Genomic DNA, 17,342 nt, shown 5'->3' on the forward strand with positions numbered 1-17,342 from the left:
CAGCAGGAATAAAAGTGACTAGTGACTAAACGGATCAAATGTTCGCAAGGAAGACGGGAGGAGGAAAATCCGAAGAACAGGAGGAGAAATGATCAAGGAATTCCGAAGGTGAAAACATGAAAAAAAGAGTGGGGAAAAAAAAGCTGAACATTTTTGGGAATAAAAGAAAGGAAAAACAGTTTTCTGAAAAGTAAAAGGAAGTTTAGAAAAGGCTCTCAAGAAAGATAGAAGGAGGAAACGCTAAAGATGAAAATGAGAAATTCAAGGAGGGAAAACAAATATTTAGAAAAGAAAAGCAAGAAAAAGTGTGAATTAAAAAAAAGAAAGAAATGGACAAAGGAGAAACTCGGGAAGAAGAAGAAACGGCTTACGGGAAGTTTGAAAAGGGAAGATGGAAGCAGTAAAACCCGAAGATCAGGAGGAGAAATGAGCGAAGAATTCAGGACATAATCAAGGAAGCAAAGGATCGAAAAGAAGAGGAAGTAAAGAAAGAAAAGGAAAAAAATCTGATAAAGGAAAGCAGGAAAAATATAGTAATGAAATGAAAAACTGGACCAAAGAGGAACGGAGGAGGAAGGAGAAACATTTTTAGGAAAACAAACCCTGACAGGTGAAACAAGAAAGAGAAGATGAAGAAAGGAGCAGAAAAAGAAGAAAACATTTCATTAAAAAAGACAGAAATTTGAAGCAAAAAATGTGAAGAACTAAAGGTAAAAGGAGAGAGGGAGAAGAGGAGGATGGAGAAGAGGGACATGTCAGGAGTGAAGGAGGAGGGAGGGATGGACAGATGGAGGAGTGGGACCCCAGAGACGTGTCATTCATCACACCAACATGCAATCTGCACTTCTTCACCCTCTTTTCCCTTTCCTCATCTTTGTCTTCCTTCATAACACGACTTTCTTCCTCCGATCATCCCATCCTTAATCCCTCCATCCTTCACTCTTAGACTGTTGTCACACTTCCTGGTCCTTTCTCCGTTCGCCATCTTTCCCTCGCCACCTTGGCAGCGATTTTGTTTTTTTCTGGTGACATCTTGCGTTCTCTTCATCTTACCCTTCACTTCCTTTTTATATAGTTTGTTTATTTTCCTCCAAAAAGAGAAGCGGTGGATGGAAGAGGGGAGTTTAAGGAAGGTCTACGGAAGACCGGGATGCAAGTCCATCTGTGCATCTGTAAAAACTACAGGCATGAAGCCCAATAAGGCAAATTGAATTTGTGATATTGGGCTATATAAATAAAATTGAATTGAATTGAATTGAAAGAAATGAGGAGTGTGAGAGCAGGGCACACCAAAAGGAGGAAAAAATAGAAAAAATAAAGAAAAAATAAAAATATTTCCATTTATTACCTGCAGGGGGAAAAATAAAGTTGGGTTCTGTTATGAAATTTGATGAGCGAAACTGAGAGGAAGCAAAAATTTCGTCAATAAAAAGTGAAACGTTGAATCAATTAATAAAAGCCCTGTAATTTAAAAATATACATTTTAATTAAATCAAATGTTTGAGTTACGTAAACCACCGACTCAAATGTTAATAATAATCTTAAATATTAACTTTTAAGTGTTCACTTTTTACAGTGTAGAACAAGGTATAAATTGGCCAATCAGATGGCTCAAAGAAAGTAGGCGGAGCCTGCTGGTCCCCACATGCATCATTCGAACTGCTTGATTGACAGATTTTGAGCAGCCTGTTTTGAAGTAGTAGGGGCGTGGTCTTCCAACAAGCCCACTCCTGATTGGTAAGAGTAGTTGCCATAGAAACATCAGCTCGGACCAATCACTGATTACTGACGACGACTGGTTCCAACATGGCGGCATCCATATCGCCAGAAAATGGCGACTGAATTGACTTTATTTGGTTGGTGCCAGAAATAAGTGATTTTCAATGGATGATGTCACACTCACTCGGTCCAGTTGTCAGGTACAGTCAACAAGTGGAGCATGAAGTTCAAACCTTCGTCTGGTTTGGTTTGCTTTCGTACATGACACTTGAAAAATGTTACACTGGCAAAAAACGGACTGTTGGTTTGGAGCAGAGCTTGTTTTCTCAGATCATCTGGTACTTTAGGCAGCTGTGACAGCTCATCGCACCTCCGGTGTGAACCAAACAACCCCATTGGTTTGAAATGAGAGTCTTGAGTTGCGTTCCTTTCAACCGCACAGAACGAACGACGCAGAAGTACCGCTGAAAGCACCCATCATTCAGCTTCATTGTACTGGGAGAGTCTCTGAATGATCTCATCAACCCAGACATGGAGACGTAATTACTGATGCTTTGGTAGAACTCTTCAAAATAAATAAACCTGATCTCTAAACATCATCTATGTCTTTGACATTGCAGCAATGACGCAAAAAACTTTTGACAGTAGCTCCTCCTACATGTGGCAGGATTATAAACACAAATGTCAACATCAAATTAGTCAAAACAGAGAAGGCTAATTACTTTTGTTGTTATTATAGCATTAGCTGCTATGCTAGTGAACTCTGGTTCGGGTTAATGCAGTTGGGCTCTACAGCAAATCACAGAAGGTAGTTTGGTACAGTAAGCAAAGTTGTAATACTTGCATTTTATTGATTTTTATGCCTAAAAAAGTAATATGTCTTCTACAGAAATAAAAGAAATGTTTGTATAAATACCTCTTTGTCAAAGGTCTAAGAGTATATTTCTAATCTTTACATCAAACATGTATTTCTATAAAGGAAAATGCAGAGATGACTAAAGACTCACATCACAAGTCATAAAAACACTTGTTTCTAAGAAGCCGGCCGCACTTCCCTCCCAGCAAATGCGTCCGTCCATATTTGATCAGTACTATTGATCACCTTTACAGGAAAACTCAGCCGAGTGCTTTATTTTCTATCAAAGCTTTCAGGTTGCTCTTCTCAGAGCTGCTGCCAATTTTAAACCGAAGCCAAACAAAACGCCGGACAGGCGTCATACTCGATGAACATCGACAGACTGACCTTCCAGGGAGTCCGTTATACCGAAAGATTGTAAAACGTCCACAAATCAATCCAACTGATGACTAGAAGTCATTCAGGAACATTATTTGTTTAAAAATGACCATGTTTTAATCATCTTTTGTCATCATTGACAGGTTGAGTTAGTGTGTTAAAATAAAAGCTTGTCTACATGCTGGAGAAAAATGAACAATTTAGAAAACACTGATTGCTGTCGGAAATGTAAAATTATTGTTAAAAAAGTATCGGTGGTTGACCCATTCACAGTGTTTTAGTAGAGATGAATGATGTCAAGAGGTGAGACTTTAAGTAGTAGTCACAACCACCCTTACGAGTGGATACAGGCGAAAAATGGGCAAACCTGGTCGTATGTGGTCCACAGGAAGTATCAAGGTTGTAGAACCTGAAGCTGTAGGGCCAAAATGTTGCCTGACTGGTAGAAATAAGAAAACTAGACAGAGTGTAGTTTGTGTGGATGTCCTACAGGTACTTAACGTACATATAACCTACCAATGCATACGGTATTTGTTCGTGGTCAGTAAGGGACCAGTTTTTTCCCCTTACGAATTACTAGAGTATTGGGTACCTTAAATTTGCCCCACGAAACAGTTACCAAACTCGTGACAATGGTACGTTCCGTTTCGTGATGGCCGTTCAATCCACCTACAAGACGGTATTTACACATCACCTATGCGTTAAGTAATTGTGAGTGGTCAGTATGGAGCCAGTATTCACACTTTGCTAATGACTAGAGTGTGCCGTAAGGACATCGTGCAATGACCGACATTACATTTGTCGCACAAATACTTTAAAATACAGTTACCACACATGTGACGGTGGTATGTTTTCGTGATGGCCCTTCACATGGCTTTTCAATCCACCTACAAGTTTGGTATTTACACATCACCTACCCAAGATATGTGTTCAATGTGCATGCTCTGTAAGAAGCCAGTATCCCCCCTTTACTAATGAGTAGAGTGTGGTGTAAGGACATTGTACCACAATGTACTTTATATTTGGAAAGAAAAGAGTGTCAGCAAGAATAAAGGAAGAGGTGGTGGACCGACTGTGCCGTCTGGTTTCAAGAGAGACCTGAGAAAAAGACACCTGAGCTGGAGATGTCGAGGTTCCTTGTGGATTACTTTAGATGTTTGGAGATTAAGTTAGGAAAGGTTTGGACACATTTAGAGGAGGGATGGTGGACATGTTGGGGAAAGGGTGCCAAGAAAGAAGACCAAACAGGACGTTCATGGCTGGAGGACAATAGGAATACTTGGGGGTGGGGCCTCCTCATGGAGTGACCGTTGGTTCGTTAGCATTAGAACAGTCTTATTGGATGTGCTTGGATGGCAATGACTGCAAAGGTAAAAACTGTTTTTAAATTGGTCCAAACCAATGGGAACACAGCATTGGTCCGTCACTATGACTTCATGAATGTTGAATAGTGAAAAAACAGACCCAAATTGACATGTTTAACCCATTTAAAGAATGGTAGAGGCTCGGGGACTAACCGGTGTGGGACAGCAGGTTGGGAGACAGCAGGCCTGGCAGTCCCGGGTGCAGCAGCCTGGGGCTTTCCTGGATCCCTGCACCAGAGCAGCGCTTGGGAGGACGGCCCGGGCGAGAGCTGGAGGGGAAGACACAGAAAACGGAGCTCAGTTACCAGGACGCGAGCAGAACGCCGGCGCTGAGCAGACACCCAACACTCTGACCTTAAACTCATCATTACTCACTAATTTTGTAATGAAAACGGTGACTGTGCGGTGACTCTGGTGTTGATATTCACCGTCAGGTTTTCACTCTGAAAAAGTGACGATGGCCTTTAGTGGACCAGATACTTCATGTCACCCTAGTGTCAGCTTTGAGTCACGGTTGTGTAACGGGGTTAACAGTGTGTCAAATTCTACCAGATTGACTCTACAAATGATGTATTTCATTATATGAGTCGTCATTTGTATTTGGTCCTTTGTGTTTCTTACTGCACCCGAACGCAACACAGTTATTTGGCCGGAACTGGAGGTACAGGCCAAGTGGTGCTCCAGGCCACACAGGAAGTAGGACACAACTTCTCTTACATCCTCTGTTCTAATGTTTTTAATGACTGCAATTTATAAGAGCTGTATTTGTAGTATAGTAATCCATTTTTGATCAAAGAATTATTCACAAATAATCCACAAAGTAGAGTTAAAGGCTGTAAAACTCTCACTACACACTTTAGACACTTTTTCTCAGACAAGAACATTTTCACACTTTTCTGTCTTAAACTCTCAAAGTTCAAACCTTCATAGAAAAATAAGTCCAGTATTATAGAATAGAAACAAAGATCTGATAGTAATCAAATATTTGTACAGATATGGTAAAATGAACACATTCTGTACAGGAGACAAGGCATGGTGGTGATTGATTGACAAGGTCTACAGCCAATCAGGATGCAGAACATAATGCGCCATTAAAAAAATAGAAGCCTGTGGAATAGAACTGAAACCGCGATATATCTAGGGAACACTGTATACGTTAGTCAGTACGTTTATTTTGTCCTTGTGTTGTGTGTTGGTGGTACCAAATGCTAGTGCTAGCTCAAGGCTGTGATAACAGTTGTTGGTTTTTGACAATCTCTTTCCTATCATACGCCTGGATTTTTAAGGTCATAGAAGTTATAGAAGGGGTCCTCAAACTACGAATCCGGCCCGCCTCCACAATTGGCCCTGCCACCATGTGACTTTGTATGGCTTTCAGGAAAACCATACATTTAGACTTTTTTGTTAGCCTACAAACCAACCTCGGACCCCCATCAGAGAAGAAAACAGTTATGTGGCCTTCACAATGAAACGTTTGGGGACCCCTGCTCTAGATTGTTTAACATTCGTAACGCTGTGTTTGTTAAATAGTAATATAAGGTTACATCCAACCAGAGATGTCTCTCTCATTGACTTGCCAAACTCTAGTGATCACATGCTCGGACACTTTGGTCACAGTTGCATGGCTACAGGTCTTTATCAACCATTGACTGTATCAGAGAACTGGACTGAGTTATTGTGATGCCATCCCTAGAAACGTATTTAGTTCTGAAGTAATTACAGCCATTATTTTTTTTAGCAATATGGCCGTTGCCATGTTGGAACCAGAAATAGCCAATGACCAGTAATTGGTCCAAAGTTGGTCTAAGTCATTGTTTCTTTGGCAACAACCACATAATTTTATTGAAGCATCAGATTGGTCAGGTTAAAAATGTAATAACTTGCACTACAACAAAAATAAGCCAAGTAAGAACAAGGTATCATAGCAAGAATTGATATCAGAATGACTGAGTAACAGCTGCTTATTTCTCTATAGAAGTCTATTGGATTTTGGCTTCTTGGAGCCAGCATTCACTTCCTGTTTGGAATAACTCAGTCCAGTTCACATATACAGTCAGTGACACCAACAGCATTCTATTGGTTGGCTGTAGTCGGTCACGAATACCTAAACGACCAGGAGACACACCAGTTCACATGGTCCTAATTAAACCACATAATTATATCAGACAACAGCTTCTTAATGGTTTTCCATAACTGACGGCTGGATGACTGATGTGACCCACAGGGGGTGGCGTCCAATCGGCCGCTGCTGGTCAACTTCTCTGGAGATAAACCAGTTTGTTTTTCCCAAAAATAAAAATCAGAAGGCCTGTCCTAAAACACAGCAGCTTTATTACACAGAGAGCAGGAGCTTTAGTATTCATCATTCAGCTCCTTCACAATAAAACACGGACTCTGGTGACCAATAATGGGGGGTGCTTTAACAACATGGGAGGGGAATACGTTTTACAGTTAAACTGGAGAATGCTGGCTACAATATTTTTATACTCAGGACGCCAATACTGAACAAATCTCCTGAAAAATGAACTTTTGACTCTGTACTGAAACGTATTTAAACTTTAAATGGAAACATTTCAAAGTTTGTAAAAATACTTGAGTCACTACTTTACCAATTGTCCAAGAGGTTGAATACTTTTCAGATTTTAGTCCCTTAAAAAGTGATTTATTTAAATAATAATTGAGATGTTGTAAATTGGGTTTTCATTCTGTTAAAAATTGTAAAAAAAAACAGCTTAACACACACTAGCACAAGTGCACACATCCTGCACAAACAACAACACACTCCGGCATTTCTCTCACGCCCCAATTTTGTCTCGCACACGTGTAACCTGCTTCATTATGCATATGCACGTAGACACAAATAACCCCCCTCAAACACAAGAATACAGTAACCCAACACAAGCAATTGACCATAAAAGGGGAAGTACACACACTCTCACTCGCGCGCACACACACACACTCGGGAGGTGTGCATGCAGGCCAACTCTCTGCAGGGTGGCTGAGTAACAGATGGCCGTCCAAAGTCATTTACACCTCCACTGAGAAAAAATAAAACCTGTATATGACAAACACCACAAAGCCACCGCATGAAAGCGGCGGATAAGGACACGGGACGGGAAAATATAGAAAACGCGCCAAATTTCTTAGGCATATCAGAACTGAGCATGCAACTGAAGATGTACAGTAACAGAGCTAAGGGAAAAATACTTAGTAAACGGTCCGTTTTAAGGACAATACTTTATGCTTGTGTCACCATTTTAATTTTCACTCGGATTACATTTTTTTTGTCAGTTTTACCAAAGAACAAGTTACACTCCAATAGAGGAAGTCTAAGCTATACACATATTAGATCACATTATTGTGGATTAACTGTTCCTTATTTCAGAAAAGTCTTGGTTTACTTTATCCAATGGCTTGAAGGGATAGTAAATTTGTGATGACATTAAAGTATCAATAAAAGTTAAAGTTACAGCTATTCTAGTTTAATCCTTGAACACTGGAGCTTTAGCTCAAGTGTTGACGTTCTTTAAATTATTGTAAATCTTTCATCATTTGTAGATTGTAAACTGTGTTGGCACAATTACATAAACAGACTGACGGTAATGCTGAGAAAAGCAGCTATTTGCTAATATTTAACACTTTACTGCTGTAAACTTTACAATTGTCGAAATTTTACGTAACTAACATAAACCAACTGATTATGACACAAAGAAAAGCAGCTTTGCGCTGATATGCAACACTTCACAGTTGTAAACTTCACAGTTGTAAAGTGTTTGCACAAATATTACAAACTGATTTTCACGCAGAGAGAAGCAGCTTTTGGCTATTATGTAACACTTCACGTGTGTCAACTTTACAGATGTCAGCGGAGAAAAGCGGCTTTGCACCGATAAGCAACACTTTACTGTTTTAAACTCTAAACCTGAAAAGTATTCACACAACTACCATAAAACAACTAAAAGAGAGGCTGAGAAAAGAAACTTTGTGCCAATGTGCAAAACTTTGCCTTTGTCAACTTTACATTTGTCAAGTTTTTGCAGGATCAGCATAAACTAAGAGTGACGCAGAAAAAAAGCTTTGTGTCAATATGCAACACTTTCAAATTTTTACATAATTAATGTAAACTAACGGATAGTAATGTGGAGAAAAACAGCTTTGCTCCAATTTGCACACTTTACATCTGTAAACTTTACTTTTGTCAAACTTTTGTGCAATTCACGTAAACCAACTGATTTTGATGCAGAAAAAATCAGCTGAGCACCAATATGCAACACTTTACATTTTTCAATTTTACATTTGTAAAGTTTTTACACAATTAACGTAAACTAATAGTAACGCAGTTAAAATCAGATGTGCACCGATATGCAACTTTACATTTGTAAAGTTTTTACGCCATTAACGTAAACTAACAGTGACGCATAGAAAATCAGCTTTGCTCCAATATGCTGTAGACATTTGTCAAATTTTTACACAATTAACCTAAAAACTGATTCTGACGCAAACAAAAACAGCATTATGCTAATATGCAACACTTTACGTTCATCAAATGTACATGGAAACAACACATGGTTTTCCAACTACTTCAGTGCTTTGACAGTTTATGCAATAACCTAAATCCAACAAATTCTTATGCAAACATAAGCAGCTTTGCACCAGTGTGCAACACTTTGTGTTTTTTACAGCACATTGACGCAAAGCTGCTTTTCTGTGTCAGAATCAGCTGTCTTGCAGTGTTTGCACAAACACTTTACAACTGTAGATTTTTTCATTGTCATTACTTATTTTTTGCATTTTGTAGTGAGTTATCATAACCAAAAAGCTCAGCAAATCATGTTTTAGCATACCTAGCATGTCAGTAAGCTAAGCTAATCCTGTAAAATAGCGAAAATCCAGTTTAAATTAGTTTTTTGTCACTTGCTTGGTCACTTTACAATTTTCATGTGTTGTTTTGTGGTTAGAAAATACTATATGTCAACTGTAGTTTTGATCAAGTTAATTAAAAAGTTGGGGAAAAAGTAAAAATAATGTGTCAAGTTGAGAAAAATTCAAAAGTTTTACCTAACATGATCATTTACACACCATTCCTGTCTTCATGTTTAGTTTCTGTTAGCGTGTCCTCTTTAATTTAGGTCAAACAAAACCAGAATTGTTGTTCATAGCGACGGTAACCATGAGGGGCGTGGCTTATGGCTGAAACACTGCTGCTGCAACAGACAGGATGAGAGGATGTCGAGCTCTTCAGGAACACGGCGAGTAAATCGGTGGGATCCCGCTGGGAGCCGGGAGTGTGTGCTAAAAGACGCGAAGAGCAAACGGCTGCAAATGTTTTTGGGTGTGATCTGTACTCGAGAAAAAAGACAAGACGTTAAAAGAGGGAGGAAGAAATGAAAACATGACCCCTCCAGTTCCCTCTGAACTCCACTTCACCTCTCCATCATACCGACACCAGGGTCCAAAACACAGACCGGCGCAACCTCCTGCGCAGGGCTAGCGTGAGCACACAAACACGCAGGTGTTTGCATTCAGACCCTAAAGCTTCTCCGTCAACAATTACCTGCTACCTTTCAATGGCGCTCACACACAATGGAAACATGTTACACCACCAGGTGTGTGTGTGTGTTCATCTGCATCCATCCGTGTGTGAGCAGCATTAAGGTGTGTAGCCACGTCGTGTGCGCAAAGGACACATGATATCGCCTTCTCATTAGTCCTACAGTTCTTTGTTCAAAGTAATGACTGCAGTGTGCGTGTGCGTGTGTGTGTGTGTGTGTCCCGTAGGGTTGCCATATGTTGGGCATTAATCCTCGTCAACGGTCCACTCTCCTTACTGCACCGAGCACAAGAACAAAGAGCAGGTCACACACAAGCACATCACACAGAAGCTTTCTCCTATAAAAGAGCTGCACACACACGTGTACACAACACAGTTTGCAGAAGTCTGGCAACACACACTCCAGCAAACTTCCCAGGCAGTCCATTGACCTACATTTATTTGCTAACTCTTAACCTTAACTGCATTCAGATCCAGGACTTTACTCGTATTCATCCAAACACTGACTTAGAACCGGGAGAACGCAGGAGGAGCTGACCTCTGACCTCCACTTATCCCTCCTTGAAGTGCCTAAAACATCTCCAAACTTCATTGATGTGTATCATAGAGTTGATCAATTGAAGTGATGCTCGTTGGTGTGGATCAACACATTCACCGTAAACACTGAGTGTGGTTTCACACTGAGCCGGTTGGTCTGCCCCAAGGTTTTTTTCCGTTGTGATCTCTTATGGGGTCCAGATGACCCCACCCTTATTTAGATGTGTGATCCCTCCAATGATAAAGGTGGACAAGATTTAAAGTCTGCCACAGACATCAGTGAAAATAAAAAATCCTTGAAAGAAAAAAGATCAGCGCTCTGTCTTGTGGGGTCTAGATGACCCCACTTTTAATGTAAACATGCTTGGATAGGGTTAACAGGTGTGGGCTCACCTGGACTTGAAAGAACAGCAGAACTCTGGACTGTGAAGGTCTCAGTCTGCGTCAGTTTTAATATGGGTGTTCCATCCCTCCACACTTGGGACAAGTTGTTTAATTAGGATCAAGTTCTATGTAGATGACAACTGCATTATTAACGGCAGACATTAACCATCTGATAAATGTACCAAGTAAATGTTGTTCACTGTGTGGCCCATCAAATCAGCTTTCACTGTTTGGTTTTGGCAGTTTCACGCCGGATGGCCTTTTCTGACACAACCCTGTATTTGTAAGGATTCGGCACAGGGTGAACCAAACTTGAACCCCCCCTTGTGGCTACATACATTAGATAGCGGTATGAAAGGTCTGCCCTAAGGACCCACACTGGATTAGGCTCATTGCGCGCACAGCGAAGTGAACCCTGGTTTCCTCCTCACCAGTCCTACATCGATTCCCCTGAGCCATCCAGCCACTACCAAGTTAAACTTAAATAAATGGTTTTCATTAACAAATTCAAAAATACTCCTGTCCATCAACACTGAAGTAGCTGTACCCTACATAGAAAACAAAGAATGATGCCACTCTAGTATCTTCTACCTACACTTTCTCACTCGTAACTCGTCTTATACGGACGTTTGGTTCGGACCCCCTAAGTGCCGCTTTTTGGCGTTTTGGGTGTCCCAAACTCGTCATTTTTTGATGTGCTGGTTGTTCCCGTTAAATCACAAGTTTACAAACCGGTCCGAGGGCCGCTTGGTACTCAAGATGCGGTGACAGACGCAGAACTGGTGCCGGGTCAGGGTACTGGCATCGCACCACAAGGGTCGGAGACACCTGATTACCATTCGTAGCCCGTTACCATGCAGCCCTCAGACCGGTACCTGTTCGCGGCACAGAAGTTGGGGACCAAAAAAACTGTAAAAAAAAAAAAAAACTATGAGTTGGGGACGCCTAAAACGTCAAAAAAGTGTCATAGAAGGGGCCCCAACCATAAGTCCATACGAGTTGGCTTCTACAGTAGAGCTGCCACGATGAGTCGACCAATCAACGAGTAATCAACTATTAAAATAGTCGACCACTAGACTATTAGTCATTACTTTATATTATATGAGCCAGAGTGTAGTAAAGTTGAACAAAGTTATGAGCGTTCAATGCACTTTTGTAATATTTGAGTCAGTGAGACCAAAACTTCATCTTTTGTGTTCCTTGTTTCACCTCATTTGATTTAATTTTGTTTTAATACCAGAAACTAATAATAGACCAAAGCTGTACCATACATTAAAAGTTTAATAAACTCTCATCTCAATTGTCTTTAGTTCTAGTCAGTTTAAAGCTAATGATGGTTAAGCTGTGTGCTTTACATCCACTTTGCGCGTGACCCAATAAGTCGACTAATAAAATAATTATTTGTGGGAGCCCTATCCTACAGTAGCACAAACATTAAAAGATACAACTCCATTTCAGTTTTGGGGAACTCTAAATGTTTTTCAACAGTTTACAAATTTATGTAGATAATCCAAGAATCATTAAAGCTTCATCGGACATCCTCAATCCTACTTCAAGGTCCAGTGTCTAGTAACTTTGAGTCAGGAGATCAGATGAATCAGTTCAGTAGTACTACTCCCAAGGGACTAAATTAAAATATTTGTGTTGTGTATTTGTGTTGTCAGATAAATTAAAGATCTATTTATAAATCTTTAAATTTTTATATAACAAAGTTATATCACAATATTATTTTATATCTTAATAACGACATAAATCACAGTGTACCAAAATAAAGTATAGTTTTATTTTCTGGAAAAAAGGGGAAAAAATGTTGCTTACTTTTCTCACGCTCTTATTTTTTAAGTGATACATAGCTTAATAGTCACAAATGAGAAGCATTTTTAAGAAAAAAAACATTTTTGCACAAAAACGCAGCAATAAAAATAAACAAAAACAATAGAGAAATGGCACGATAGACATTCGTCATATTTGACAAAACTGAAAATATTTTATAGCAACTGTGTTACAACAGCTCCAGCTACAGCTACTACTCCTGTGCTGCCCCCTTGTGTTTACAGCTGGTATTGAATAGATGTATAAAAATAAAGACAATGACTCCTGTCTGTTATATTAACGTACTTTCAGACTCCATCATGTAGGTTTAGTTTTATTGACATCTGAGTTTATAAAATGCATTTTTTTTTCTAAATGTTTGGTAAAAGTGCAAGTCAAATTAAGTTTAACAAAAGAAACTAAAATATTAATGACAAACGTATTGCCTCATTGCTTTTACTTCAGTAACACAAATATCACCAGACAAAGTTAATTTCAGATCAACAGAAAAATCTATTAAATTGAGTAAAATAAATCAAGTTTTGATGGTTTATCTTTTGTTTTTAAGCAGAAAAACACAAATAACAAACAGTGATAGCTAATAAATGAGGCTGTAAGTGAATTACGCCGCTTATTCTTCATGAATGTGCGTGTCCTGATGACCCGACGGAGAAAAAAAAACAACAAACCACGCTAGAAATAAACAACACAAAGCTGACATCCAACACGAACACACACCCACGACCCGATGAGCCGTCTTGGAGTAAGTCTTCGCGCTGTGACACACACGCCCCTTCGCCTGTCCTCCCAAATGGCCGTCTCTATGGTGACGGAACCTTGATCAATACTTCGTCATTGGCTGTGATGGCCGGTCAGGGTCAGTCACACACAAACAGGCATGGCGGTGAATAAGCACGGACTCGCTAACACGTTTGACAGATTGATTTAGCCCAGAATGTGCAGAGATTTCACACACAAACACACACAGCAGTTTATCAAAGCCTGATGCGGTCAGTACGTGGGGCAGAACGTGGGGTCAACCCTCTTTAGCTCAGATCTTTCATCTTCTCTCCGTTCCTTTCTTTCATCTCTCCATCAGAGTGCTCATCTGTTAACCCCTCGTGTTTTTCCTTTTTTTTTTCATTTCTTCTCCTTTTTGGTTTTCTGTTTCAATCCTTCATCAATCTTCAGATCAATTTTTGCCTTTGTTCTTCGGGTTAGTTTCTCTGTTTGTCTGTTTTTTTTCTCTCCTTACACGTAATGGATGTTTTTGCTTTGCTTTTTTTTTTTTTTAAGTCCACATGCAAATAATCAGATTCAAAACCATCTAAAATATGAAAATCCAGTAACATGTCAATGATGTGTTAAAAAATTAAGAGTCAAAGTTGAAGTTCTAATAAAGCTGGAAAAGAGTTGTTTGAAGTTTTGCCAATTGCAAATTTCCACTTTCAGCTAAAGTCATACCGACGAAAGAAAAAAGCACTACGTTTTCACTATTTTCCCAAACACAGCAGCGTCCTCTTGCAATACGAGTATACACCTCAATTCTGAGCATATATTGTTCAAAGTAACCCAACCATTTGACTAAAAGGACTGCAAATCTTCCTTAAAAACTTCTACGACTCTTGGTTTTACTTCCTGATGATGCTGAGTCCAGCAGAAACTTTGGCTGCTAACTTACTCACAGAATCTTTAGGACCATTTTATAGAGAAATGAAGGAGAAAACAGCAGCAAGCTGTCCTGCAGGTGGATAAAGTGAACTCAATCTGCTCAAATGGTAACGTTGTTATTTTACACCTGTAGCCACTAGTCTTTGGATTTTGGTCTGGAAGACAACACAAAGTCTTTGAGTTAAATAGTAGTTTCCCAACTCACCGTTTTTTTGACGTGATGGCTGTTCCAATTAAATCAGAGGTCTGGTCGTTTTGTTGGACGCAGTACCGGGTACAGACCAAACCTCGGGCCGCAGACGGTACCAGTACCCTAGCCCTAGCCTGGTTCACGTTCAGAACCAGTACCAGGTTAAGGTTAGGATACCAGGTACCAGGGTGCGGTCCACACCCTGGTACCGGATTGGTACTGGTTTTCCAGCTGGACGTTGGGGAACCTTGATTTAAGTGGAACAGCCAGCTCGTCAAAAAACGACTAGTTGGGGACACCTAAAACGTCAATTCCTGACGTAGCCAGGTTCTTAGCCCGTCATCGCAATGTGACGGCTTGGGAATGAGAATGTGTTGGGTCTGATCAACAGCCGGCAGCACCTCTGATTGGACGGTGTGAAAATATCTCTGGACGGCAGTCGTCCATATTAGGTGCCACTGACTAATAGCCACCCGATGGGCCTGGGATGCATAAAAATCTGGCCATTCTGCACTCCTGACGACCACCAGATTGCCGCTATCTTTATTCAAGCCAATGATTTAAAAAAAATAATTGGGCAGCAGCATGAAACCTTGAAGACTCTACCAATGTCTCCCCATCGCGCGGTGGAAGTTGTATTTATGACCATAGCATAAATGGTCTGACAGTGTCAATCAGTACAAATGGTCATGTTAGACACAAGTACTTAGTTGCAACCAATGGTATGGTTTACTTTTTTAAGTTTTATAAGAATCATTAAGAATTTCCCTTTAGTTAAGTGTTAAAGGAACCAAGAACAGGACTATTAAGAGACATTTCCAAGGCCAACTTGACAGCTATACTGGCTAAACCCTTCCTGTGTTTGCCTGATGGCATTAAGACCTGAACAGAACATGAAGTCAGGTCACCTTCTTAGAAAAAGTTTTCCATGGAATCTGAATGAGCCTCAAGGTGGTAGTAAAGAGGACGATGACCAGAACCATTGACTTAAAAAGGAAAATACTTGGACACGTCAGGGAGAAAGGTATGACTCTTAAACCTTCATTTACCTATCAGCCAATTCCATGACGAGAAGATCTAGCTTTATGTTTCCAAATACTGAATAATAAATCAATAAACTAATAAACCAATAAACCCTTCCGAATGTTTGACATGACAATTCTGCACTAAAGCTCGGAGCTGAAATGAGTAAACTCGCACCTGAAGTTCAGATATTTTATATTTCAAAGTAAGAGATCCTGTTTTTCATCATTTACAGTTATGGAGGTCTTTAGTGGTCTTTGCACCAAATATCAAACTGAAAACCAATATAACATCATTCATGCTAATTTTCTCAATTACACGTTTTTATTTAGCACACCTTGTAGAATCAGGTGAAAGTCTACAGCCTAAACTCAAGATGTACCAGTGATATATACTGCATCTAGTATTCTGGCATAGGGACTTGCACCTATGCCTGATGGTAATATGGATCCAATGATCCAAGTTGTGAATGACTGAACACCTGATCTATGCAGTCAGCTGTACAGCATAGCTCTGGTCTATAACATAAAATTTAGATGGCATTCGGACACTAATCAGGGGTCTCCAACCCTCGGGACGTGAATTGGTGCTGGTCCAAGGGTTGCTTGGAACCAAAAAACTGATGCTTATCAGGGGTCCCCTACACTCGAGACACGGACAAGCACTGGTCTGAGGGCAGTTTGATACCAGGCCACAGTAGCTAATAAACGTTAGCCAACTTGGTACTGGGCCACAGACACTAAACAGGGGTCCTCAACCGGCCTGAGGGGCCGCTTGATACCTGGCTAAAAATGCTAATCAGGGGTCCCCAAACCCACTTGACGGTTGCTTGGTACCAGGTAACAGACGCAAATAAGCGGTCCCCAACCAGTCTGAGGGCCGCTTGATACCTGGCCAAAAATGCTAATCAGGGATCCCCAACCCATTTTGGGGTTGCTTGGTACCAGGTAACAGACGCTAATAAGCGGTCCCCAACCGGTATGAGGGCCGCTTGATACCTGGCCACAGACGCTAATCAGAGGTCCTCAACTCTTGAGACGTGGAAAAAACTGGTACCGGTACCCTAACACTTTACCGGTAGCCTGGTTCCACATCTGCTACCACATCCGGTACTATGTCACAGAGGTTGGAGACCCGTGATTTAATGGGAACAACCAGCAGATCAAAAAAACGACATGTCGGGGACACCCAAAATCCCAAAAAGTGACATGGAGGAGATCCAAACCACACGTCCATATATGACAAGTAGGGAGTGGAAATGTGTACCCTTAACACACTAGTCCTGTGAATGTAGCTTAAGTCAGATGTGGTTTTTCCATGTTGAGGGCATTCTTCATCTTTTTTACTGCCTTTGTACATTTTAAGACTGTCTCTTCACTTGTTTGTCCCTCCCATCCAGTCCTTCATTTGTGATGTCAGAGCTTCTTGAGGTCTTCCTTTGGTCTACATTCATCCAGTCCCTTCTCTCAGTCCATCCCGTCTTCCTTTCACTCGGCCCTTACATCTCTGTTTTCTGTCTGGCCGTGTCCCCCTCACCCGTCATAAATCGTGTTGCGGGCTTACATCCTCCCTTTACTCTTTGTTTGTCGCAGAAGAACAATCTATTCTTTTTAAAGAGACACCAGAGAAATGGGATCCATGTCCGTCCACACGCACACACTCACACAGACGGGCGTCATAATCATGGAAGCTCACGGACTCACGAGAAACAGAGAGGAGAAAGAGATGGATGTTTACTTTCCTCCAGGCTTCCGCCTCTTTGATTGGACAGATGAATGACTTCATTGTGTGTGCGTTTCCTTCTCTTTCGTTTTAACATGGAGAAAGGGGATGGAGAGATGGAAAATAAATTCAGAC

General features: G+C 40.6%; 1 protein-coding gene across 2 annotated transcripts in view; it reads right to left on the reverse strand.

Annotated features, from left to right (window-relative positions):
* LOC112155959 (dachshund homolog 2) overlaps positions 1-17,342 on the reverse strand; it is a 113,354-nt gene that overhangs the window by 46,662 nt on the left and 49,350 nt on the right. For both annotated transcript variants that reach the window (XM_024288049.2, XM_036216560.1), the window contains exon 2: positions 4,471-4,586. In XM_024288049.2, coding sequence (XP_024143817.1) covers positions 4,471-4,586 — 116 coding nt within the window. The remainder of the gene's footprint in view (positions 1-4,470; positions 4,587-17,342) is intronic.

Source organism: Oryzias melastigma, linkage group LG18, assembly GCF_002922805.2.
Source record: "Oryzias melastigma strain HK-1 linkage group LG18, ASM292280v2, whole genome shotgun sequence".
In the NCBI taxonomy this organism is placed as follows: domain Eukaryota; kingdom Metazoa; phylum Chordata; class Actinopteri; order Beloniformes; family Adrianichthyidae; genus Oryzias; species Oryzias melastigma.